The 26,720-nt window shown below is 41.9% G+C and overlaps 1 protein-coding gene across 1 annotated transcript; it reads right to left on the bottom strand.

The window, feature by feature from the left end:
* Positions 1-1,520: 1,520 nt before the first annotated feature.
* Positions 1,521-26,160, bottom strand: acat2 (acetyl-CoA acetyltransferase 2). The gene is made up of 9 exons (XM_060917958.1): positions 25,985-26,160; positions 20,063-20,197; positions 19,518-19,699; positions 17,938-18,055; positions 17,618-17,761; positions 17,022-17,144; positions 16,729-16,883; positions 15,687-15,797; positions 1,521-2,592 (listed from the first exon to the last, which is right to left on the bottom strand). Exons 1-9 carry the CDS (start codon positions 26,028-26,030, stop codon positions 2,422-2,424), a joined length of 1,185 nt encoding a protein of 394 aa, XP_060773941.1. The 5' UTR covers positions 26,031-26,160; the 3' UTR covers positions 1,521-2,421.
* Positions 26,161-26,720: the final 560 nt, after the last annotated feature.

Genomic DNA, 26,720 nt, shown 5'->3' on the forward strand with positions numbered 1-26,720 from the left:
TGTACCAATCTGAACAATGTCACCCACATAACAAAAGGTTGTTGGTTGCATGGCCACTGACCCGGACACCCACCCAGGCTAGCTTGTCAGCAGATTTCCTCATTACCTCTTCGTTGTAAAAAGTGAAGCAAAGCAGTGGCAGAAGGCACCCTTGTCGTACCCCTTTCTTCACTCTGAATGGATCGGTGAGGGTTTGTTCCACCCTGACTGTTGCTTGCTGGTTTTCATATCTGCATCAAATGATGTTGACAGCACCATTTCCTACACCCATATGGCGGAGTACTTCCCACAGCTTATAGTGGTTGATGGAGTCAAAAGCTTTCTTAGTCAATAAACAATATACACAACACAGGCAAGGTACAGAGTGCAGTATAAACAGGAGGTACAAGAATGTAATGGCAAGAATGGTTCAGGTCAGTTATTTATAGCATTAATGGCACAGGGGAAGAAGCTGCTCTTGTGTGTGGTGGTCCTGGTTTGCAGTGCTCTATAGCGGCTGCTGGAAGGGAGGAGTTAAGAAAAGGTTGTGACCAGGGTGTGAGGAGTCCTTAATGATTTTCTCTGCCCACTTCCTGGTTCATGAGATGTACAAATCCTGGAGGCTGGACAGGGTAGCATCGATAATCCTTACTGTTCGTTGCAGTCTGTTCCTGTCCTGTTTTGTGGCTGCTCCGAACCCGACTGGGATGGATGTGCACAGGACGGGTTCAATGATGGCAGCGTAGAACTGACTCATCAGCTCCTGAGACAGACCAGACTTCCTGAGTTGCCAGTTTCTCCAATTGTATTGTGCATTTTTTCTTGAAACAAAAACTAAGATTGTCTAAAGAAGATATCTACATGTCCTCTAACAGAGTGTTCTATCTATTGGAATAGAATCTTCTAAAGGTCTGTGGCAGATTAAATATTGTTAAAGGCTGTCAAGGATTACATATTAAAAGGAAGAGACTTCACAAGATAACAAAATGAACTAAAGTTAAAGGATTGACTATATAAAGTGACAGATCACAAAAGCCAAGGTTGAATTTTTCACTGTGAAGTTTAATGTAAACCTGATTTTCCCCCTGAGGCTTCAAACCAACAAATCAAATCAAGTTTATTTGTACAGCGCTTTTATAGCGCCAACACATACAGCATTCCATATAAAGCTTTCATCAGGCTGCTGAAGCTTTCATCCTGAAGCACAGGAATGAGGCCAATTCAGCCTGATGGCACATAAGATGTAGGTTAAGGCAAGTCTAAGGTAGAAGACCTTTAACGGAATATATAGTTTACCAGTAGAGCAGCGGCTACAATTATCGACAACTTTTCAGATTCATCAATAAAATTTTTTACAAAGGTGAGTTTCAGTTCCAACAGTTATTATCTCATCTCATCTCATTATCTGTAGCCGCTTTATCCTTCTACAGGGTCGCAGGCGAGCTGGAGCCTATCCCAGCTGACTACGGGCGAAAGGCGGGGTACACCCTGGACAAGTCGCCAGGTCATCACAGGGCTGACACATAGACACAGACAACCATTCACACTCACATTCACACCTACGCTCAATTTAGAGTCACCAGTTAACCTAACCTGCATGTCTTTGGACTGTGGGGGAAACCGGAGCACCCGGAGTAAGAGAGATTTTGTACTAAATATAAAATGTAAAATAAATCTTAAATCAAAACTATGTTTTAGCTTAACACCACATACCGATTATTTTTTTTTTTTTAAATAATCGGTGCATCGATAACTATGGAATGGTGTCACATGATCCGATACGCTAAGTAATCAGAAATCAACTTTTTTTTTCCCCCCTTCCAGTAGAAGTTTGAGTAATCATTCATGCACAATTTACATACTGAAAAGTATTTTCTACTTTTGCAACGGCCAAAAGATTGTTAAGGTGTTGATAACTGCAGCCGCTGCTCTAGTAAAAATCTGACTTGGAGGTACAGTGAGACATCTAGACTGAACATATGAGAACATTCTACAGCTTCTTTTTTTCCTCCTGTGGCTCATTGTTAATGGAATGTTTGAAGGTCGACACTCTCGTTGCTTTCCATTTAGCTTTACAGCTTAAGATATGAGAGTTGCTTGCATCTACAATCAATCAATCCACGTCTAAGCAGCGTTTTTACCTGCACGGCTTACATTTCAATTCTCGGCTTTACCAGATATCTTCTAGCTCGCCTCATCCATCATCGTACCCCAAGTACTGCAAATTACATAAACGTCAGACAATCACAGCATGACTGAGGATTTATGTACATGACTTTAGTGTTTAATACTTCAGAAAAACCCACTGAGACGACTGAATTATACAAGTTACCCTGGACATTTTCCATACGGTTTAAAACAATTAAATTAAGCAAATGTCCAAAACCCTATTCCATTTTTTTGAAACAGCAGTTGGTCTGTGTGTGGGTGTTTGAGGGCGTCTTAAATTCTCTCGACACACATAGCAATTCCCATTCCTCCTCCAATACACAGTGCAGCAACCCCTTTACTGCCCCCAGTCCTCTGAAGTGCATGCAGGAGGGTCACCAGCACCCTGCAGCCAGACATACCCAGAGGGTGACCCAGGGAGATCGCTCCACCACAGATGTTCACCTGCAACAGGGAGACAAGCACAGCCATAAATACAGTGAGGCAAAAAAAGTATTTAGTCAGCCACCAATTGTGCAAGTTCTCCCACTTAAAAAGATGAGAGAGGCCTGTAATTTTCATCATAGGTACACTTCAACTATGAGAGACAGAATGGGGGAAAGAATCCAGGAAATCACATTGTAGGATTTTTAATGAATTAATTGGTAAATTCCTCGGTAAAATAAGTATTTGGTCACCTACAAACAAGCAAGATTTCTGGCTCTCACAGACCTGTAACAACTTCTTTAAGAGGCTCCTCTGTCCTCCACTCGTTACCTGTATTAATGGCACCTGTTTGAACTCGTTATCAGTATAAAAAGACACCTGTCCACAACCTCAAACAGTCACACTCCAAACTCCACTATGGCCAAGACCAAAGAGCTGTCAAAGGACACCAGAAACAAAATTGTAGACCTGCACCAGGCTGGGAAGACTGAATCTGCAATAGGTAAGCAGCTTGGTGTGAAGAAATCAACTGTGGGAGCAATTATTAGAAAATGGAAGACATACAAGACCACTGATAATCTCCCTCGATCTGGGGCTCCACGCAAGATCTCACCCCGTGGGGTCAAAATGATCACAAGAACGGTGAGCAAAAATCCCAGAACCACACGGGGGGACCTAGTGAATGACCTGCAGAGAGCTGGGACCAAAGTAACAAAGGCTACCATCAGTAACACACTACGCCGCCAGGGACTCGAATCCTGCAGTGCCAGACGTGTCCCCCTGCTTAAGCCAGTACATGTCCAGGCCCGTCTGAAGTTTGCTAGAGAGCATTTGGATGATCCAGAAGAGGATTGGGAGAATGTCATATGGTCAGATGAAACCAAAATAGAACTTTTTGGTAAAAACTCAACTTGTGGTGTTTGGAGGAGAAAGAATGCTGAGTTGCATCCAAAGAACACCATACCTACTGTGAAGCATGGGGGTAGAAACATCATGCTTTGGGGCTGTTTTTCTGCAAAGGGACCAGGACGACTGATCCGTGTAAAGGAAAGAATGAATGGGGCCATGTATCGTGAGATTTTGAGTGAAAACCTCCTTCCATCAGCAAGGGCATTGAAGATGAAACGTGGCTGGGTCTTTCAGCATGACAATGATCCCAAACACACCGCCCGGGCAACGAAGGAGTGGCTTCGTAAGAAGCATTTCAAGGTCCTGGAGTGGCCTAGCCAGTCTCCAGATCTCAACCCCATAGAAAATCTTTGGAGGGAGTTGAAAGTCCATGTTGCCCAGCGACAGCCCCAAAACATCACTGCTCTAGAGGAGATCTGCATGGAGGAATGGGCCAAAATACCAGCAACAGTGTGTGAAAACCTTGTGAAGACTTACACAAAATGTTTGACCTCTGTCATTGCCAACAAAGGGTATATAACAAAGTATTGAGATGAACTTTTGTTATTGACCAAATACTTATTTTCCACCATAATTTGCAAATAAATTCTTTAAAAATCAGACAATGTGATTTTCTGGATTTTTCTCGTTTTGTCTCTCATAGTTGAAGTGTCCCTATGATGAACATTACAGGCTTCTCATCTTTTTAAGTGGGAGAACTTGCACAATTGGTGACTGACTAAATACTTTTTTGCCCCACTGTACATGGCACATGAATTAGTACAAACTAAAGCTACATGGGAACGTGAATGGGAACACCATGTCCTAATGATTTGGGGGGGGGGGGGGGGAGCAGCTTTGGACCAAAAAGGTCACTGGTTTGATTCCCTGGACCAGCAGGAATAACTGAAGTGCCCTCGAGCAAGGCACCCAACCCCCAACTGCTCCAGATAAGAGCATCTGCTCATCTGCCTGTAAAGTAATGTCAAGGTAATTGACATTCGTATCGATGATTGGAGCGTCAAAGCACTCTAAAAAGTCTTCTCCACCACACCCCCAAAGACTTTCAGTGGAGTTAAGGTCAGGCCGCTGGCGGCCAATTCATGTGTGAATTGAATGCCCACAGAGATGCTTAATTTTTCAGTGAATCCTGGCATGGTCATCCTGGAATATGCACCACTGGAGAGGGGAATCAATTGATGGGATAACCTGCTTATTCAGATGACTTTAATTTTATTGCCATATAACATTATTGAGCCTCGACCTGACCAACTGAAGCAACTACAGATCGTAATGCTGCCTTCAGAGGCTTGTACAGTGGTCACTATGCATGACATGTTAATGCTTCCCTTCTTACCCTCATGTACCCATCACTCAAGAAGAGAGTAAATTTGGACTCCGACCACACAACCTTTCCGCTGCTCCAAAGCCCAATCTTGATGCTCCCTAGCAAAGTGAAGCCTTTTCTTCTGATTATCCTCACCTACAAGTGGTTTTCTTATGGCCACACAGCTGTTCCATCCGGAGCCTGTGAGTTCTAGTCACATTGAGCATGTAGAAATGCTCCATCACTAAATACAGTGCCTTGCAAAAGTATTCATCCACCTTGGTGTTTGTCCTGTTTTGTCTCATTACAAGCTGGAATTAAAATAGATTTTTGGAGGGTTAGCACCATTTGATTTACACAACATACCGACCACTTTAAAGGTGCACATTGTTTTATTATTGTAACGCAAACAAGATGATGACAAAACAGAAATCTGGAGTGTGGGCGCAAGTATTCCCCCCCAAAAAAAGTCAATACTTTGTAGAGCCACCTTTTGCTGCAATTCCAGCTGCAAGTCTCTTGGGGTATGCCTCTATTAGCTTAGCACATCTAGCCACTGGGATTTTTGCCCATTCCTCAAGGCAAAACTGCTCCAACTCCTTCAAGTTAGATGGGTTGCGTTGGTGTACAGCAATCTTCAAGTTATGCCACAGATTCTCAATTGGATTGAGGTCTGGGCTTTGATTAGGCCATTCAAAGACATTTAAATGTTTCCCTTTAAACCACTCTGGTGTAGCTTTAGCAGTATGTTTAGGGTCATTGTCCTGCTGGAACATGAACCTTCGTCCCAGTCTCAAACCTCTGGCTGACTCAAACAGGTTTTCCACCAGAATTGCCCTGCATTTGATTTATACAGACATCATGTGACAGATCATGTGAGACTTTGATTGCACACAGGTGGCTCTTAACTAATTGTGTGACTTATGAAGTGAATTGGTTGGACCAGCTCTTATTTAGGGTGTTTCATACGAAAGGGGGTGAATACTTATGCACACCCCAGATTTCTGTTTTTTCATCGTCACAATTTATGAAAAAAAAAAAATCCCGTTTAAAATTCTAGGTATGTTGCGTGAATCAAATGGTGCTAATCTGCCAAAAATCCATTTTAATTCCAGCTTGTAATGCAACAAAACAGGACAAACACCAAGGGGGATGAATACTTTTGCAAGGCACTGTATAACTTTTTTTTTTTTTAAATTGACTTCAAGCATTTAAGTGATTTCTGATCACACCTCAGTCAAGATTCCTCCTAGACCACATTTCTTCCATCAAGCTGACAGTTCACCACGAATCCTTCCAGGTTTTTATAATGCACTGGACAGTTCTTAACCCAATGCCGAAGCTACTGGAAACCTCCCCAGCTGTTTGCTTGATGCAGGCCAATAATTTGACCTTTCTGAAACAGTAACATCTTCCCACATGACTGTTTAAGAAATGAGAAGCTACTCACTGCATCAGTTAGGGTTAAAGGAATCGGTGCCAACTGAAATGCATTAATCACTGCAGTAATTAACCAGTCAAAGGCTTAAGTATTTGCCTATTTAAATCCAAACATCGACTTTGTGCCAGTCAGTGTCGGGTTAGCAGAGCGATGTTCACAAGGAATTCACTTTAATTGGTGACAAACCTTTATGAATCGAGTGCATGGGAATGGGATGGAATGAGCAAAGACATTTATCTAATGCCTCCCAAATTACAGCTGGATAATACGTCTGACTGGCGACCTTCACAGGGCGTGTCCTGCCTCAGCTGGGACTGGCTCCAGTTTCCCAGGAGCCTGATGGATGTTTGATAAAGGAATCATGACACTTGATCTAGTCTCTCCTAATACACCATTTAATTAACAAGAGTGCTCTGATGCCCCTTTTCCACCAAAGCAGTTCCAGGGCTGGTTCGGGGCCAGTGGGGTCATTCCGTGCCAACTCACCTAAGGGTCCCCACATCACCGTCTCAGATTTTGCTCAAAAAATTCTATAATCAAGAATCATATGTTTGTACCACACATGCAAAATATTAGCTCCCAATTCATTGTAGTTTTGGAACTACTGGCCTTTGAAATTTTGATGTCAAAATACCACATGACGAAATGGCTCTTTCCCCAACTTCAGAGACCCATAACTTTTTATTGCAGCTATCTAGACAGTTGTGTTTGCAGATTCTTACTGAATGATACCCACTCTTTTCAAATCTGTTGTCAGAAAGCCTCTGAAGGACATACATTTTGCATAATGGGAAGCCAAAAATGATGTTTTGGCCAAAATCACATAAAATTCATTAAAACTCTAGGGGGCATAGTAGAAATATGAAGCTAGTTAGATTTTTTTCCTCACTACATAGTATTTGTAGGGTTGTTATCTGTTCACAGAAACATATTTTGCCATGAAATTTCAATTCCTGAATTTACAAAAAAAATTTTAACATCTTACGTCCTTTCCGAGGGGGCTAAAATAGGGCATTTTCGCCATCTTATTTGTTAATGTGGCTAGGGGTTTAGGATCTTCAAATTTTTTGTGAAGATGCTCTCATATAAGATGTAACTACTCCCTGATTTTTTTTAACAAACGCCCCTTGCTTCATATTTTAATAATTTTTTTTGTACATGGACAGTTTCATCATTTTTCACTTTTTTCCACATTCAGAACTCTGTAACTCTAAATTGGAAGATTCCTACTAGCAGCTATTTCAGATTTACATACACTGACACACAAATTTTCATATTTTAGTAGTTGTATGCCCAAGAAATTCATATTTTTCTTTCTATTGGGACCTAAAAACAGCTATTTGGCCAAAAATGACAAAAACGCTGGGCAGCTTTTAATAAACAAGGGAATAATAAAGGGGTGTTTTGCACACAAATTAAGGCTTATAAGAACCTAATCTAGGCATACACATTTCCTGAACAACTTTTTCTGTATTGTATATTATTTTTTGCAATTAGAAAATTTTAGGTATAATTGCAATTTTTGTTGAATATCCTTGGAAAATATAGAAAAATAAAATTCTGGAGTAGTATTTTTTATATACTTCAAGGTTGTGTAAGCACAAAACATTTAGCAATGAGGTTTTATTTACATATTAACACATTCAATGATCCATGATCATGATGTTGAAAAACATCACAAGATTTGTACATAATTTAAAGTCAAATATGGGCATCCGTGATAATGGGTAATTCATTCACAGGCAGTACAGTTTCATGTGATGTGCTAAGACACTCATAAACTGTCATCTAGTAGTACATAAGTTAAAACTTAAGTCTTTCACAAGTTTGAAGTCATCCTCTGTTAGTTGGTAATGGCGTCCCCCACTTTTTATGTTTGGGGCCTCTACCACACAAAGGACATGAAGCAAAGGCACCCAACATTCATCTTTCCTGCTTTGTGGTGGCCATGAGAATGTGTTGCCTCGTCCTTGTCTCATGAAATTGACATACACATCATTTTCTTCTTCATTTCTGGTGACAATATTTCCAATGTACCATTTTCTGTCATAAACACAGGCAATATATTTGCCTGGCTGGTACATATTTGGTGCAGATTGGGACATTTGGCTTGGGGCCTGTAACCGGGACTGTAAAACTGGTGTGGTTTCAGGTCCTATGTCCACTACCGATGATGGTACCACATCAGAAGAAACCCTTCTCATCTCCAGCTGAGTGGGTGCAATTGGGCAGAAGCTGTGATGAGATCTTGTTCCAGGATAGAAAAAGTCACCACATCTTTAATTTATGAGGAAAATAGCCCATTCCCTCCAGAACTTGAAAAATATCAAGTCAACATTTTTGTCATTTTTGGCCAAATAGCTGTTTTTAGGTCCCAATAGAAAGAAAAATATGAATTTCTTGGGCAGACTACTACTAAAATATGAAAATTTGTATGTCAGTGTATGTAAATCTGAAATAGCTGCTAGTAGGAATTTTCCAATGTAGAGTTACAGAGTTCTGAATGTGGAAAAAAGTGAAAAATGATGAAACTGTCCATGTACAAAAAAAATTATTAAAATATGAAGCAAGGGGCGTTTGTTAAAAAAAAAAAATCAGGGAGTAGTTACATCTTATATGAGAGCATCTTCACAAAAAACTAGAAGATCCTAAACCCCTAGCCACATTAACAAATAAGATGGCAAAAATGCCCTATTTTAGCCCCCTCGGAAAGGACGTAAGATGTTAAAAATTTTTTAAAATTCAGGAATATAATTTTCATCGCAAAATGTTTCTGTAAACAGATAACAACCCTACAATTACTATGTAATGAGGAAAAAAATCTAACTAGTTTCATATTTCTACTAGGCCCCTTTGAGTTTTAATGAATTTTAAGCGATTTTGGCCAAAATGCCATTTTTGGCTTCCTATTATGCAAAAAGTATGTCCTTCAGAGGCTTTCTGGCAACAGATTTGAAAAGAGTGGGTATCATTCAGTAAGAATCTGCACACACAACTTTCTAGATAGCTGCAATAAAAAGTTATGGGTCTCTGAAGTTGGGGAAAGAGCCAATTTCGACGTGGTGTTTTGACATCAATATTTCAAAGGCCTGTAGTTCCAAAACTACAACATAATTGGGGGCTAATATTCTGCATGTGTGGTACAAACATATGATTCTTGATTAGAGAATTTTTTGAGTAAAATCTGAGACGGTGATGTGGGGGAGTTCCTGAAATTTAGGTGAGTTGGCACGGAATGACCCAGTGCTTAGTTTGGAACCGGGTTTTCTGTTTCCACTGACAAAGAACTGGCTCTGGGGCCAGAAAAACCAGTTCCAGGCTAGCACCAACTCTCTGCTGGGCCAGAGGAAAGAACCGCTTACGTCAGCAGCCCGGGGGGGGGGGGGGGGGGGGGGGGGCAGAGTTGTTAAGACCAACAACAATAAGACCACGAAAGATTGCCATTTTTAAGTGACGAGAAGCAGCAGCTGTACAAACGCGAAGTCATCCATTATTATTGTTGTTGTTGTTGCTGCTTCTTCAGTGTTGTTTTTGCTTCGATATTCGCGCCAAGGTTTATGCAAACGTAGCGACGTAACTGACGTGGCTCCCCTTAGCACCGTGAGCTATGGAAAAACAAACTGGTTCTCAGCTGGCTCGCAAGTTGAACGAGTTGTGAACCAGCACCAGCACTGGCCCCGAACCAGCCCTGGAACTGATTTGGTGGAAAAGGGGTATGAGAGCACAATATCCCCTGCTGGAAACTATGCCACAACTCTGGTAAAATGCGACTGAATTGAACAAAACGTGTACTACCGACATACAACAAGGCCTTTTGCCAAGTTTTGTGAAATTCCTCGAAAAATTGAGAGAGGAGTTGATTTCAGAAGGTGAGCACCCTTCCCGGGACAGACATCGCCACGACAATCTCCCTTCAGGCCTTTCGGCCAGCGGGGGATAAAAACGGCATGCCTTCATTAACTGAACAGAAAGGGCTTGTTCAGAGGAACTTCTATAGCAGTTAAAGTTTGTGTTAAAGATCAAATCACCTTCCCCCCCCAATCGATCACTGATTACAACTCCTGAAAAGTCCAGTCCGATAAAACAATCCATTTTTCTCAGATCGTTATTCTTTCCAGAGTAAGAACCACACTAACAAACTTAGGATACAAAATAGCTCTACTCAATCTACTGCAATAGTAAATAAAACAGGTTTATCACATGCACAGTCTCAGACTTCATCAGTGCCAAGCAAGGACGGGTTATCCTAATGGGCTTCATGGGCAGCTGCCCAGGGCCTCGGAGGTAGCGAGATCGGAAAATATGAAACGATATTTTCAGAAGTTTTGATCATATTGATAACATTTTTGATGCATTTCGCCACCCATAAGGAAGCCCACCTTGTCCCGTCGCATAAATCACCCGTCATTGTCAATATGATCACTGTCCACCATGTCTTCACACGCTACGCCAGCTTGAGTTCAATGATTTAATTAATGACTTCGCTTTCCAGAAAAGTAGGAAAGTGCCCTTGTAAGTTGACCCATGGCTGTCAAACGGAATGCGCAAAGCTGTGTGCCACTGCTGTTTGGGACATTACGTGTGTGAAAGGATGAAATGTTTCACACAGCCTCACATTTTGAGATTTATTTCTGAGAAGCAAGATATTTTTTTGTTATCACTCTGTTTTCACAAGTTAAAAGTCACCTGGGTTCCAAAATGAAAACGAACGGTTATATACCAAATGAATGTTCTTGTTCTGAACACTAAAGAAACTGTTGTAGGCCGAGGTTATGTTCTTGACATGTTGTTCATTGACTCACTCATTCAAAGACTTCTTGAGGTTAAACTTTAGTTAACCAGACTTGTTAACCGTGATGTCTGATGGATTTTTTTCACCATGCAATTGCCTATTTCACCATTGCTTTTTCTCGATTAAATAGGTGTTGATGGATATAAAGTTTTATTGTTCAATAGTACAACCCCGATTCCAAAAAAGTTGGGACAAAGTACAAATTGTAAATAAAAACGGAATGCAATAATTTACAAATCTCAAAAACTGATATTGTATTCACAATAGAACATAGACAACATATCAAATGTCGAAAGTGAGATATTTTGAAATTTCATGACAGCAACACATCTCAAAAAAGTTGGGACAGGGGCAATAAGAGGCTGGAAAAGTTAAAGGTACAAAAAAGGAACAGCTGGAGGACCAAATTGCAACTCATTAGGTCAATTGGCAATAGGTCATTAACATGACTGGGTATAAAAAGAGCATCTTGGAGTGGCAGCGGCTCTCAGAAGTAAAGATGGGAAGAGGATCACCAATCCCCCTAATTCTGCGCCGACAAATAGTGGAGCAATATCAGAAAGGAGTTCGACAGTGTAAAATTGCAAAGAGTTTGAACATATCATCTACAGTGCATAATATCATCAAAAGATTCAGAGAATCTGGAAGAATCTCTGTGCGTAAGGGTCAAGGCCGGAAAACCATACTGGGTGCCCGTGATCTTCGGGCCCTTAGACGGCACTGCATCACATACAGGCATGCTTCTGTATTGGAAATCACAAAATGGGCTCAGGAATATTTCCAGAGAACATTATCTGTGAACACAATTCACCGTGCCATCCGCCGTTGCCAGCTAAAACTCTATAGTTCAAAGAAGAAGCCGTATCTAAACATGATCCAGAAGCGCAGACGTCTTCTCTGGGCCAAGGCTCATTTAAAATGGACTGTGGCAAAGTGGAAAACTGTTCTGTGGTCAGACGAATCAAAATTTGAAGTTCTTTATGGAAATCAGGGACGCCGTGTCATTCGGACTAAAGAGGAGAAGGACGACCCAAGTTATCAGCGCTCAGTTCAGAAGCCTGCATCTCTGATGGTATGGGGTTGCATTAGTGCGTGTGGCATGGGCAGCTTACACATCTGGAAAGACACCATCAATGCTGAAAGGTATATCCAGGTTCTAGAGCAACATATGCTCCCATCCAGACGACGTCTCTTTCAGGGAAGACCTTGCATTTTCCAACATGACAATGCCAAACCACATACTGCATCAATTACAGCATCATGGCTGCGTAGAAGAAGGGTCCGGGTACTGAACTGGCCAGCCTGCAGTCCAGATCTTTCACCCATAGAAAACATTTGGCGCATCATAAAACGGAAGATACGACAAAAAAGACCCAAGACAGTTGAGCAACAAGAATCCTACATTAGACAAGAATGGGTTAACATTCCTATCCCTAAACTTGAGCAACTTGTCTCCTCAGTCCCCAGACATTTACAGACTGTTGTAAAGAGAAAAGGGGATGTCTCACAGTGGGAAACATGGCCTTGTCCCAACTTTTTTGAGATGTGTTGTCATGAAATTTAAAAATCACCTAATTTTTCTCTTTAAATGATACATTTTCTCAGTTTAAACATTTGATATGTCATCCATGTTCTATTCTGAATAAAATATGGAATTTTGAAACTTCCACATCATTGCATTCCGTTTTTATTTACAATTTGGACTTTGTCCCAACTTTTTTGGAATCAGGGTTGTATTTCTAATTGTGCCACTGTCAGTATTTAAGTTTCTGTGTCTCGTTAGACAGGCACGTCTGAGGGGGTGAATTTGCTGAGCGCAGTTGACAACAGGCGGGGGTGGGGCCTCGGGGGTGTGTATGCCCAGGGCCTCGGCAAGGGTTAACACGGCCCTGGTGCCAAGACTCCAGGATACACTGCACAGGGAGATTTAGGTCTGCTGAGAATATCTGTCCCTACTTGTGACGAGCAACAGGTTGGTCATTTCTATGCATCAGTGACAACCTTCTAGGCGTTCCCACACGGATACAAACACCTGGGCTGTGTCCGAAATCACTCTCATTCACTACTCCCTGCTCACTATACAGGGAATTACTATATAAATGAGCTCATTGGTAAAACGTAAAACCACTTTGGGACGCTACTCCGCCACACCGTTATTACGGTCATTACGGTCACATGATGAAAACGTGCCGGATCAGTTGGCTGGTAGGTTTTCAAAATAAATACATGCATGTGATAGATTATACGGAGCGTATTTCCTACATTAAATACAAAGTACTTTGTGTCTGCTGCATCTTTCAGTTCTTTTAAATCAAGGCTGAATACTTTGCTTTGTTGCTGCCTTTTATTAAATCAAATGAGGCTTTTGAGTAATTCCTCGCTCTGCACTCCAATTTTTACTCCTCTTATTCTATTTTAGCTTGTTTTCTATTCTCTTACTATTTGTAATTGTACTTGAACGTCTGTTTGTGTTTCTTCCTGCGTCCATTCACCCCAACACTTTTTTTTTCTCCTTTCAGTGCCACCGCAATGCATGGCGGTGTATACTGCTTGGTTAGTGCCCGTCAGTTGTACACTACTTTTCACGGTGCATTATGGGATACTACGAGTCCACTATATAGGGTGTAATAATTTTCACTATACATTTGGACAGCACTACAAAATGGCGAACTCACTATATAGTCCATTATATAGGGAATGATTTCGGACACAGGGCCGGTTCCTCTCAAGGACGTGGTGGGGGGAGGGAAATAAGTAAATAAATAAATATTAAAATTGCCTTTCCATTGTAGTGTCTGGCTCGCTCATTAAGGCTCTACACATTTAGAACCTTACGTCTGGATTTCTGCAAAGATCTTGTGACCATGTCTATTGTTAAAGGAGAACTGAAGCAAATTTATCAAAATTCTCTCACTCATTTTATTAAATATAGGAACACATTTTTAATCGCTATTTTGTCGCTGCTATAGCAAGTTATGAGTGTGTGAAATATGCTCTGTAATACATCAGTCCATATGTCAAAGCAATGGCCGTAAATGAGATTCGCTGAGACCTGTGCGAGACATCGTAGGACGGAAGTAAAACGTACAGCGGAAATCAAAGTGACCGACATCTGCCAACGTTCCTGGTGTCCGAAATCGCTCACTCGTTCACTACTCCCTACATAGGGAACTACTATATAGAGGGAGAAAAAAAAAAGTTTTCGGCCGCTAGTCCGTCGTGCTGGTATTTACGTCATTACTGTCGCACGATTAAAATAATAAATACATGCGTGTGTTTTTGTGATAAATCCATATTATACTGAGCGCATTTCACACATTAATCAATACAAAGTACCTGCAGATTTCAGTTCTTTTAGATCAAGGCTGAATACTTTCTTCTTTGCCGCTGCCTTTTATTAAATCACATTTGAGACTTTTAATTTGATTTCTTTCAGCGTGACCGCAATGCATGATGGGATGCACCACCGTTCAATAGTTTGGGGTCACCCAGACAATTTTGTGTTTTCCATGAAAAGTCACACTTTTATTTACCACCATAAGTTGTAAAATGAATAGAAAATATAGTCAAGACATTTTTCTGGCCATTTTCACAAATGTGATGCTCCAGAAACTCAATCTGCTCAAAGGAAGGTCAGTTTTATAGCTTCTCTAAAGAGCTCAACTGTTTTCAGCTGTGCTAACATGATTGTACAAGGGTTTTCTAATCATCCATTAGCCTTCTGAGGCAATGAGCAAACACATTGTACCATTAGAACACTGGAGTGAGAGTTGCTGGAAATGGGCCTCTATACACCTATGGAGATATTGCACCAAAAACCAGACATTTGCAGCTAGAATAGTCATTTACCACATTAGCAATGTATAGAGTGGATTTCTGATTAGTTTAAAGTGATCTTCATTGAAAAGAACAGTGCTTTTCTTTCAAAAATAAGGACATTTCAAAGTGACTCCAAACTTTTGAACGGTAGTGTATATTGCTTTGGTTAGTGACCATCGTTGTACACTACTTTTCGTGATGCATCGTGGGATACTTTGAGTGCACTATATAGGGTGTAAATAATCCTCACTAAGGTTTCGGACAGCACTACAAAATGGCGTCCTCGCTATACAGTGCCCTATATATTGAGTAAGGAGCGATTTCGGACACGGGTCATCAAAACACGTGCGCGCCCTCTTTCGAATGCTGATGTAATCAAGCCGGAAGTTTTGTTTGTTTTGATAGCAATCAGGAAAGTTTTAAAAAAAAAAAAAAAAAAAAAAAAAGGGCAGTAATCGTCATTTAAACTCGTTTTTGTGCAATATTTAGTTTAGAAAACAGTTTTCAAAATGGCGGCACTGACACCTGGCTGACACTTCACGTTTCGAAGTCTTGCACAAGTCTCGTGAAGATCGCGTGGATAAGCGACGCCTGCCATGGACCAAACGAACTAAATTCAACACGGCTAAAAACCGAATAGGCCGATAAGTATAATATTTAATTGCAATTAGTTGCCAATATATGAGTCACAATATAAGATTACTAAAACTGAAAATGTAATTGAATAACACGTTAATTAAGAATTAAAGCAAGTTTAAAAATGACTTCAGTTCTCCTTTAAAAGGGCCATTAATTCTGATTAACACTGGTCATGCGCTTCAAGGAAAGTGAAGAAAATGAACAACCTTGTCAGGGTTCAGGCCAAGTTCCTGAACCACTGTGAGGCACTGAGCAGCAAAGGCTTCGTTGATTTCATAGAGATCCACCTCAGGGAGCTGCCAGCCAGCCTTCTCCGTCTAGTTACACAGGAGACGCAGTTTGGATTTACACATCAATAACTGAACACGTGCATTTACATAACTGCACCAGATTTATTATACCCAAATTCACTGGATATAAGCAGTCGTGCACTCTGATTGGCTACCAGCTCATATACCGTGAGTAGAGAAAAACAATCTTTCCTTGGGTGGTGTGCGGGTGCGTGCACACACCCACCCAAAACCATCAGAAAACAACTTGATGGGCTACTCACTACTCAGCTGCTGGGCTTCCTGGGGTGTTGCCGATCCAACCAGAGGATGAAATAAAAACTACTCGAAAACAAAACCCCAAACAAAAAATATGGAATGAAAGTATTTGATGGCAAGAACGTCTTATTTTTCAAAGAATTTTCACCACATTTCACAAATTGCTCCTGTCATTTCGGCGGTTTGTTTACATTCTTCATCTTTAACCACTAAAATTTGTTGAATTTTTTAAGACTAGTTCAAAAGCTCAAAGAAGTTTGAAAATTACAGAACTGAAATGTCCACAGAAGAATTAAATGTCTAAAGCTGTTCTATACCACAACCACACACCCCACTAAAGTCAATTCATGCAGCCACTGATAGGTTTTTAAATCCACCTAAGCGGAAATGATCATCGGCCGTTTTATATAAATGTTTTTATCGAATTTGCAAAAAAATAAAAATGCTCCGTTTCTCAAAATCCAGTGAATGTGGATAGAATAAAACAGTTATTCCACTCACTCAATCTCGTTGTACATGGGTTATAGCCGATTATCAGCTCATGTACGACTCGATTTCATGGCATAATTGTTAAAGAGCTTGGAAAAGCCATATGTAAATGCTTTAAATATTTATTTTTATGGACAGGTTAGAACAAAAGTCAACTTTTTGTTTTGGTAACTGCACGACTAGCCATCCGTGGACTGTAAGAGACACTCACTGCTTTTCTGATGGCTGAAATTGGACCTGTGCCCATGATGGATGGATCAAGACCAGTCTGAGCCCATGAGACAATTCGTGCCATTGGCTGCAGACCCCGTTTCTGAGCCTCTGATTGGCTCATGAGCACAGTAGCTGCAGCCCCATCATTTATTCCTGTGAAAGAGAAACGGGTAAACACCAGAGATAATGAGGGAGAAAGATTTTACAAGCTCAAGACTGCCTTGCTACATAAGTGAATGAACTCTGGGTTATTTAGCCGACTATGATTGAGCGTCAGTCTTGTTTATTTACCTGATGCGTTGCCAGCTGTGACCGTGCCAGACTCGTCCCTCAGAAAACAAGGCTTCAGCTTGGACATGGCATTTATGTTGCTCCCATGGCGAGGAAATTCATCAACTGTGACTTCTACTGGACCTGATATAAAAAAAATAAAAATGCAAAACATCCTCAGACCAGTCAGCTCTGGAGTGACCGTAAAGTCAAGGAAACAAACCATTTAAAAAAAAAAAAAGTTTAAAATCAACACCAGTAGAATACGTCATGTTCGATTTGACACTTCATTCCAGGCCTCGACTCAATTCTCAGCTTTTTCAAAGTGCTGTTCGTTTTTGGCCAATAAAATCTGTGACATCCCTAAGAACTATAAATGTTCTCTGTCCATTTGTCAAGTATTAGCAAAGATCATCAGTGATGGATTTTTCACATTAATGAACTAGCGAGTCAGCGCAACTTTCAAACAAGTCAAGTCAAAAGCACAGGTCAGACGATTATTCATGCGAGATGGAGGAAGGGGCGAGGCTTTCAGGTGATGCTGGAAAGTTCTTAAACAAAATGCATAAAAGCTGGAAGATAAAATACAACAAGTAAGAGAACTGACAAAGCATTACCTTTTCTTGAAGGAACAATAACTGGAACAATCTCCTGGTTAAAGTAACCAGCTTTCTGAGCTGCCTCGGTTCTGCTCTGTGATGTGACGGCATACTGATCCTGAGCTTCTCGGGTCACGCCCCACTGTTTAGCCACGTTCTCTGCTACAGAGAGATGACAAAGTGCAAAAAAATTATACACCAAAAGCTTTAAAAATACCTTTCTGACCTATAAAAGTGGATTTCTAATTCAGCACTGGTGTGGTTGGTGTGCACTTCGCCAACATCAGTCCATCATTCCAAAGTACAAAACTTGAAATGTCAAGGCTGGTCAAACATACCCGTGATACCCATGTGGTAGTGATGAAAAGCATCCGTGAGTCCATCAGCTACTACAGAGTCCTGCAGTGTGGCATCTCCCATCTTTATTCCTGACCTCATTCGCACTGTGTGAGGAGCCTAAGGACCAAAGTGGACAGAAAAACCAACATGCTGTAATCCAAAACACATCAGTGGCAGTCACTGTGAATCTCAGCATCGAACTAAAATTCGCAAGCGTTCAGCTACGTGAAATTCTTAGCTTAGAAAGGACAAGACAAGCAATTAACATTACTGAACAGTGACCAGGGCTGTAGTCGAGTCAGGAAACCTCAAGTCTGAGTCCAGGCGCGAGTCCCCAGTGTTCAAGTCCGAGAACGAGACTCCAGACTCCAACGGCACCATTTTAATTAACAGGCTACAGATAAAAAGCTTGTTCATCGCTCAGCAAGCCCCACCCACTATCTACAGAGCAATGAACATAGCGTGTCACTTCCTTCTCTGGGTGGAGTCTCGCCAAATGACGATTGAAGTTCGAGGTTGTCCTCGTCGTCTCCTCGATAGTTCTTCTACATATGGAACACACAGCAGTGCATTTTTCCCACTGCACGAGAAGTCTGTAGAAGCAAAGCGGACAATCCTAGCGGCGTCTCTTCAGGCGTTTTAGCGCCGTTAACGTGAGTTTGTTCCTGAACATGCTTCTGACTGGAGTGGTGGGCAAAGCTGTTTGCACTTGGACTGTGGACATTCAGAACTTTAACCACAAAATGGTTGTTATCTTGGAGCAGCTTTCAGCTTTGCAAGGAATACGTATTTCGGAGACCAAATGGAATTGAATTGAACAGAATGGATGAAATGGACAGATATGGACGTATAAAGACTGCGTCTGTTTGAAAGATTAAACAACCTCTCTCTTATCGACATTCGTCTCCCTGACCAGGACTGGCCTTGATCAAGGCCGTTGCTGGGTAACATTTCCCCCAGAAAGTCACTGCTGGGAGACACTCTCGCATTCCTTCCCCAATTTTCCGCGGTCACCGTTTTTCACCCCCAGTGAGACAAGCGGGTGCGTGACCAGCGCCGTTTGCATGGCTGCAGGAGCGGACGGCTGCTTGCTTGCGCTGGGTTACCTCTACCTCCTCCCCTCCTACCCCCTTACCCCTTCAAGTCCCATGTTTCAAAGTGTACTTGTGTTATTGTGTGCTCTTGCGGAGGTTTTTAAATGCTCCCACACTGTACTCCTGATAGGAGCATAGTGCGTGTGTGTGTGTGTGTGTGTGTGGGGGGGGGGGGGGGGGGGGTGTTCTTTTTTTCCCCCTCATCTTTTCTTTTCCTTTTTTTCTTTTATCCCTGTCTTCCTGTCCTGTTCCCCCTCTGTAAGGACAGGTTGATGGTCAATTTCACTGGTAACAGTGACAAAGGGTTCATTCATTCATTCATCATTCATTCATTCTCTTGCACAAAATGTATGTTTCAGTTCTACTACAGTATTTTTCCAGAAACCTATAATGGAAATATTTTGCTCAGTTCCACTGAAACGCTTTGCCGGGTCCACAATCAGACTGCCGTACGCTGTTCGTTGAGGCCCGATCTCATGACCTACCTGGCTCATGCTCTCCATGCCCCCTGCCACCACCACTGTGGACTCTCCCATTATGATGGACTGAGCTCCAAGACACACCGCTTTTAAACCAGAGCCACACACCATCTGACAGCTCCACGCGGGCACAGGGTACGGGACTCCTGCGCCAACACTCGCCTGCCGCGCAGGGTTCTGCCCATGGCCTGAAAACACCAAGAGGAAACCGTTAGCACTGAACACACACTGCTCAAGTCCCTTAGTTACTGATGACGTTTAATACAGTAAAATCAGAGACGGTGTATTGTGTGCGCCACCTAGCAAATTTATAGGGTTTCATAGCAAACTTGAAATAAAAATAAAGGTTAAATAAATTACAGAATATCAACATCTATGCTATATTAAGTGAAGCCTAGAGAAGCCTTTCATCATTTCTGAAAAAATGTAAAACCCGTGAATCCTATGCAGTCAATGCATCATTACAGTACAGCCTGGAAGCAACTGATCAAAGCTCTCCAGCCTCCCAAGGTGATTAGCTTGCGACCCAATTTGTGCAGTAAATACATTACCTGCAGTGAGCACGTGTCCCAAGATGACCTCAGATACCTCCTCCGGCTTTACACCTGCCCTCTTCAGGACATCCTTAATGACTACTGTAGCCAAATCAGAAGGTGCCACACTGCTCAGTGCCCCATTGAAGGACCCTGGAAAGACACAAAGATGTCATTTAAACCATGAACAACACCTTCACATTTTTTATAAACACCTCCATCCATCATCTCCACTGCTTGTCCATCAGGGTCACAGGGGAAGTTGGAGCCCATTGCAGGGCTAACACAGAACAACCATTCACACTCACGGGCAGTTTAAGAGTCGCCAGTTGGCCTGACCAGCGTGTCTTTGGACTGTGGGAAGAAACCAGAGCACCCAAAGGAAACCCACACATGAATGGGTCTAAAAAGTCTAAAGTCCTTCCCACACCATGCCCTGGTCTTCCCAGGCAGTCAAGACGCATCGGGCGGCACCGATGTCCATTTCCGTAGCCCTCGGCTTCTCGCCTATACAGCTAGGGTGACAGTGGGGGGGGGGGGGGGGTGTAGTCCTCTGGTAACCACACAGGAATGGGTAGAACATGGAAACTCCACACACAAAGGCTCCAATGAGGTTCGAACCCATAACCTTCTTTCTGCGAGGACAGGGCTAACCACTATACCGTACACAATACTGAAACCATGCAAAGGGATCAGCAACACTAACTAACCCATGTGAAGGACCCTGGATAAAGCTGAGAAAGAGGAATTCATTCAACACTCCTGTTTATCCTAGACACTGAATGCCACCACAGCAGTATTCCTGCTTTTTTCTAATTCATTTCTATGCTGAACTTTATCCAGTTTAAGTAAACACACATGAGATCTTGTATGAACACTTCTATGAGCTATATTTTAGCTACATAACAAACGATGATGGCTTCATTGACCAAAGGGTGAATCCACGATTGCAGTCGTTTAAAATAATTAAATTTGTTTAGCTATACCAGACAGCAAAGTCTTTTTGCTTACAAAAGCTGCACTTTGCTGGAAAATAAGTAAAATTGCTGAGAGATTTAATTAACAAATACAAGAGTGGTTCATCAGCGTCCATGCGAATGGCATGAAGACTTCAGATACATAAATACAAAACAAACTTCAATTTCTTCTTCCCACAAAATCTTCCCCTTTGGGTTGAAAGGACTTGGTAAATGTTTAAACTATTTTATGGGGTGGATTATGTTCACGTCACAGGGGTTTATCAACTAGAGCAGCAGCTACAATTATCGACACCTTTTCAGATTTACCAATAAAACAATTTTACAAAGGTGAGTTTCAGTTCAACAGTTATTATTGGTTAATCAAATCAACCCGAAGACCCTCGCCCTTTGATCTTGTCGTCTGATGACGCAGCTCGTTACCGGAGATGGAATTTTTTTTTTTAAGCATGATCAGCAATTTTTCAGAAAATCCAGACGTTGTCATCGCAGGTGAGCATGGTGGAAAGATCATGGACGTGTTTTTACTGATCAAATTCACTGATATTTCATGATCTCCTCGTTGAAACCTACTTTGTTTCTTACTCTTTCATTTGACAGCCGCCATTTTGTATCTAAACATGCGTTTGAGAATCACGTGAGGTGTTGATAATAGCGATCATTTTCACCAGTGTCCACCATTATCGACACCATGTGGGATTAAGGGACATTTACAACTGTTACGGATCAATCTTTGGGTCACATTGTTGAAGTACTTTTAAAAAAAAAAAAAAAAAGTGCTGCAATTTATAATAATTTTCCTTCCTGATTTGTAACAGAATGGAATGTTTATAGAGTATTTGGAATCCGAGTGCAATAAATAGAATTAGACCAGAATTAAATTCCTAGCATAAAAAAACAAAACAAAAAAAATTACATGCTTGAAATATTCAGATTTCTCTTTTCCATTCAGAAAACATTTTTTCAGTTTATTGTAAATATCTACCATATATTACGAGATCAGTAGACATTTTATATTTTGGTTTGAGGAATGACGTGCGACCTTTGACCTGGAGTTTCATGTGGTTACAACGTCGATTCCCTGTTGACGTTTATTGGTAAACTACAAAACTAGAAATTAATACAAAACAACGAATGATGAACAAAACTTGATCTACGAAAATATTTAAAGTGGAACAAAAAGATTTTCTGACGCAGGTTAAACATTATCACTTCATTTGTTTACAAACATTAGAATTACTTCCTCATTTACATAAACACCGACATCCATACATTTATATAAAATACATTTTGCACTGGGGCGGCACGGTGGTGTAGCGGTTAGCGCTGTCGCCTCACAGCAAGAAGGTCCGGGTTCGAGCCCCGGGGCCGGCGAGGGCCTTTCTGTGCGGAGTTTGCATGTTCTCCCCGTGTCCGCGTGGGTTTCCTCCGGGTGCTCCGGTTTCCCCCACAGTCCAAAGACATGCAGGTTAGGTTAACTGGTGACTCTAAATTGACTGTAGGTGTGAATGTGAGTGTGAATGGTTGTATGTGTCTATGTGTCAGCCCTGTGATGACCTGGCGACTTGTCCAGGGTGAACCCCGCCTTTCACCCGTAGTCAGCTGGGATAGGCTCCAGCTTGCCTGCGACCCTGTAGAACAGGATAAAGCGGCTACAGATAATGAGATGAGACATTTTGTACTCAATACAAGTCTATGTAAAACAACTTAAATCAAACCTATGTTTTGTTAACTTAATACCACATACCAGTTATTTAGAAATAATCTGGGTGTCGATAATTGTGGAACGGTGTCATGTGATCTGATACGCTAAGTAATCAGGAATCAACTCGTTTTTTTCCCAGTGGATGTTTGAGTAATTATTCACGCACAATTTTCATATTGAAAGTCTTTTCTACTTTTGCAACGGCCAAAAGATCGTTAAGGTGTCAATAATTGTAGTCGCCACTCTAATATATTTTTCATAACCTATAATGAGAGACAGTGGTGACTCAACGGTTAAGGCTCTGGGTTACTGATCTAAAGGTCATGGGTTCAAGCCCCAGCATTGATAAACTGCCACTACTGGGCCCTTGAGCAAGGCCCTTAACCCTCTGTTCTGTTGCGGTCATAGTTAGTTTTGCCGGAGTCCCTGCTTGTACTCAGTGCAATATGTATACTGTTCCTACTTATTCAGGTGACATTGGGCATACCCAACAACCTGTGTCCCCCCCCCCAGTTACATGTCGGTCCTGAGATCAAGATGCTGAACCTCTTCTGCTCCTCAAACCTGCCTGATTCATCCTGGTGCCCTGTGTCTGGTTGGAGTCTCATCGCATCGCTCCTGTGGAGGACGGCCCCATGTGGACAGTCAAAAGATGGCTCTGGACTCTTACAGTAATGCTTTTATGGCTGAGGACTACAGTTGACTTGCTAACTTTAGGACTGCAGTTGTCATTAACAGTTTTGCACTCAAGTTTCCATCAACGAGTTTAGAACATCGATGAAACTGACTTCATGTTAAAACTGTTAATGAGGATGGGTTCCCTTTTGAGTCTGGTTCCTCTCGAGGTTTCTTCCTCGTGTCATCTGAGGGAGTTTTTCCTTGCCACCGTCGCCACAGGCTTCATCATTGGGGATAAAATTAGCTCATGTTTTAAGTCGTTCAAATTCTGCGAAGCGACAATGTTTATTGTTAAAAGCGCTATAGAAATAAACTCGACTTGTTCTCCAGGAGCACTGGGTCATGTACCCTCCTGCTAGGGTGCATCAGTTGCCCTCACTTTCATAAGATCTGATGCATTTTTGTCTGGGTGTTCCTTTACACCAACAAAGACATCCTGTAAAATTTTTTGACCATATTCAAAAGTCTAATGGTGGCACCATGAGGTTCATTTTTTGCCAAAAAAAGCTTATTTTATGTTTTCGCGTAAGGTTTGAATCACAATGTTGGACTGCATTTATTGATTTCTTGTGAGCCAGAGATCGTGTTAAGAACCTTTGCAAGGGATTGAGAAGCATTAATGTGATTCATAATACATTTGTATTGTTTAAAACAGGGACGTGATTTGGGGCTGGTGAAATTATCTGAAAATTTTAGCCGGGGGTCTGGGGGCCGCAGGCCCCCAGCTGGTCCAGGGCAGCACCCTGGTGGGGGGACAAGGGGGGAAGCCCCCCGAAGCTCCTGGGTTTTGGGGTTTTCTGACTTAAAAATTGTACTAAAATGGCAAGCAAACACACAAGAAAAAACTTGTCATGATTAACAAATTCAAGCCAATTTAATGGTCAACATGCAACTCTGACACACACACACACACGAGCTCTCTCTTGCGCACACACACACACACCAAAGAACCAGTGCGGCAGGGCCCGCTAGCCCCGCGCCTTGGGATGTAATTCGCCCCGAGGCGAGCCGCGGCGCTCCGCTTAGGTTTCGTTTCTATCCCGGGCTCCAGCCTGACTTTGGACGCTCGTAGCTCGGGCAGGGGAGGTCCCAGCATCCCCAAACTTGACAGCCAGAGACCTCTGCCCTCTCCCCAAAGAACGAAATTGCTGAACAAATGTCTCACAGTCTCATGTCCAACATCTGTAGCAACCTCTTTCTCCAACCATTCCCAGCAGAACTTGTTTTTCACTATTCTGTCGATTTCTTTAACTCGATTTGCATCTTTACGCTCGATCACGGAGGCTGCCATCTTTCAACTCTGTTTGAAGCGAGCTTACGTACAGCTATCTAACAAGCACGTTCATTGGTTGTTACAGAGCGATGGGCCAATCACGTACCTCGTTTCATCTCAATGACGTAATTGCGTAAATGACATAATTACGTCAATGAGATGAAACAAGGTACATGATTAGCCCATCGCTCTGTAACAACCAATGAATGCACTCGCTTCAAACAAAGAGTTGAAAGATGGCAGCCTCCGTGATCGAGGCGTAAAGATGCAAATCCGAGGCTGCCATCTTTCAAACAAAGTCGGAACGAATAGGATACGAATGTCAATTTGAGGGAAAAATCGGAAGCATTTTTTTTTTCAAGTTTTGAGGTGAAAAAAGCGGAATTCCGCGAATTCGCAGAAAAATCACATCCCTGTTAAAAGTAGTTGAACAATGATTCAGTGAACAGCTAAAACTCAAACTGTGCTGATAATATATTTAGAATATGTACTAAAAATGTGTATCTAAGATATTTGGTATACTCTATAAGGTGCCATAATGTTTCATGAAAAGTGATCGAAATTGTCATAAAATAGCAGCTTTTTCCATAACTTTGAGCTCCTGGTGCCACCATTAAACTCTTGAATTTTGTCAAAATATTTCACACAGTGTGTTTTCTTACCAAAAGGAACATAAAAACAAAAATGCATCATGATCGGAGGAACTTTTCATTTTTAGGGGGCAACTGATGCACCCTACCTCCTGCTGCACATCACTCTGGATAAGAGGATCTGATAAATACCTGCAATATAATAATGGAGGAGTCATGGAAAGACAAAAGATTTTAAAGTTGATTCACATATTAATGCAAAAACAGTAACACACACACAGGCTGTCCATGTTCAGTGTCTTTTCCACTCAGTAAACAGACCATGTGGAGTCCAGCACTTACTGATGACCTCATCACACTCCACAGCTCTCTCACCTCAGGTGATCCGTTTTTAGCCAATCACAAGGAATCGCTCGTGGGCAGCCCTGCACCGACTCAGCCAATCAGGACGAGAGAAAGCTTTGCGCGAGCGCCACTGAACCAATCAGAGCTCTCCTAGGACTCCACAGGCTCTGTACAGCCCTAACAGGAAACTGTTAATCTAATGAGCTAATTTATTATATTAAGCGGATTAATTTACAAAATACAGAGAAATAACATTCAGATCAATATCCGGTTATAAAATGTCAGGACCATGCAGCGCTCAGATAAAACATGAGCAGTGTAAACACGCCACAGTGAGCAGATGAAGAGAGTGTAGGGCAGTGAACTGATCACCTATCGGCGTCCGAGCAGCAGCGACAATCACCACCGCGGCCATCATATCACTCCGGGGGAGCCGAGTTCCAGCGCAGGAGCCTGAGCACAGAGCGAGAACTGACCCAAACCCACCCCGGGAGGCTCTTCATTAACCCACAGCTTCATTCATTCCATTAAACGCGTCACAGACAAGAGGGAAAATCCGGTAAGGCTTCAGAAAACTACAGTCCAACATGTTTTCAGCGCCATCTAACGGTCTGGAGGACAAACCCGCTCCAGTGGTGCTTGAAAGTTTGTGAACCCTTTAGAATTTTCTATATTTCTGCATAAATTTGACCTAAAACATCATCAGATTTTCACACAAGTCCTAAAAGTAGATTAAGTTAAACAAACGAGACAAAAATATTACACTCGGTCATTTATTTATTGAGGAAAATGATCCAATATTACATATCCATGAGTGGCAAAAGTATGTGAACCTTTGCTTTCAGTATCTGGTGTGACCCCCTTGTGCAGCAATAACTGCAACTAAACGTTTGCGGTAACTGTTGATCAGTCCTGCACACCGGCTTGGAGGAATTTTAGCCCGTTCCTCCATACAGAACAGCTTCAACTCTGGGATGTTGGTGGGTTTCCTCACATGAACTGCTCGCTTCAGGTCCTTCCACAACATTTCCATTGGATTAAGGTCAGGACTTTGACTTGGCCATTCCAAAATATTCACTTTATTCTTCTTTAACCATTCTTTGGTAGA

Source organism: Neoarius graeffei, chromosome 3, assembly GCF_027579695.1.
Source record: "Neoarius graeffei isolate fNeoGra1 chromosome 3, fNeoGra1.pri, whole genome shotgun sequence".
Taxonomy (NCBI): domain Eukaryota; kingdom Metazoa; phylum Chordata; class Actinopteri; order Siluriformes; family Ariidae; genus Neoarius; species Neoarius graeffei.

Coding starts and splice junctions, on each gene's coding strand:
- acat2 (XM_060917958.1), bottom strand. CDS start 26,030: ATGATGGCCGCGGTGGTGATTGTCGCTGCTGCTCGGACGCCGATAG. Junction 17,762..17,937: donor CTACCACATGGGTATCACGG/GTATGTTTGACC, acceptor ATCTCTCTGTAG/CAGAGAACGTGGCTAAACAG. Junction 17,145..17,617: donor TATTGTTCCTTCAAGAAAAG/GTAATGCTTTGT, acceptor TTTTTATATCAG/GTCCAGTAGAAGTCACAGTT.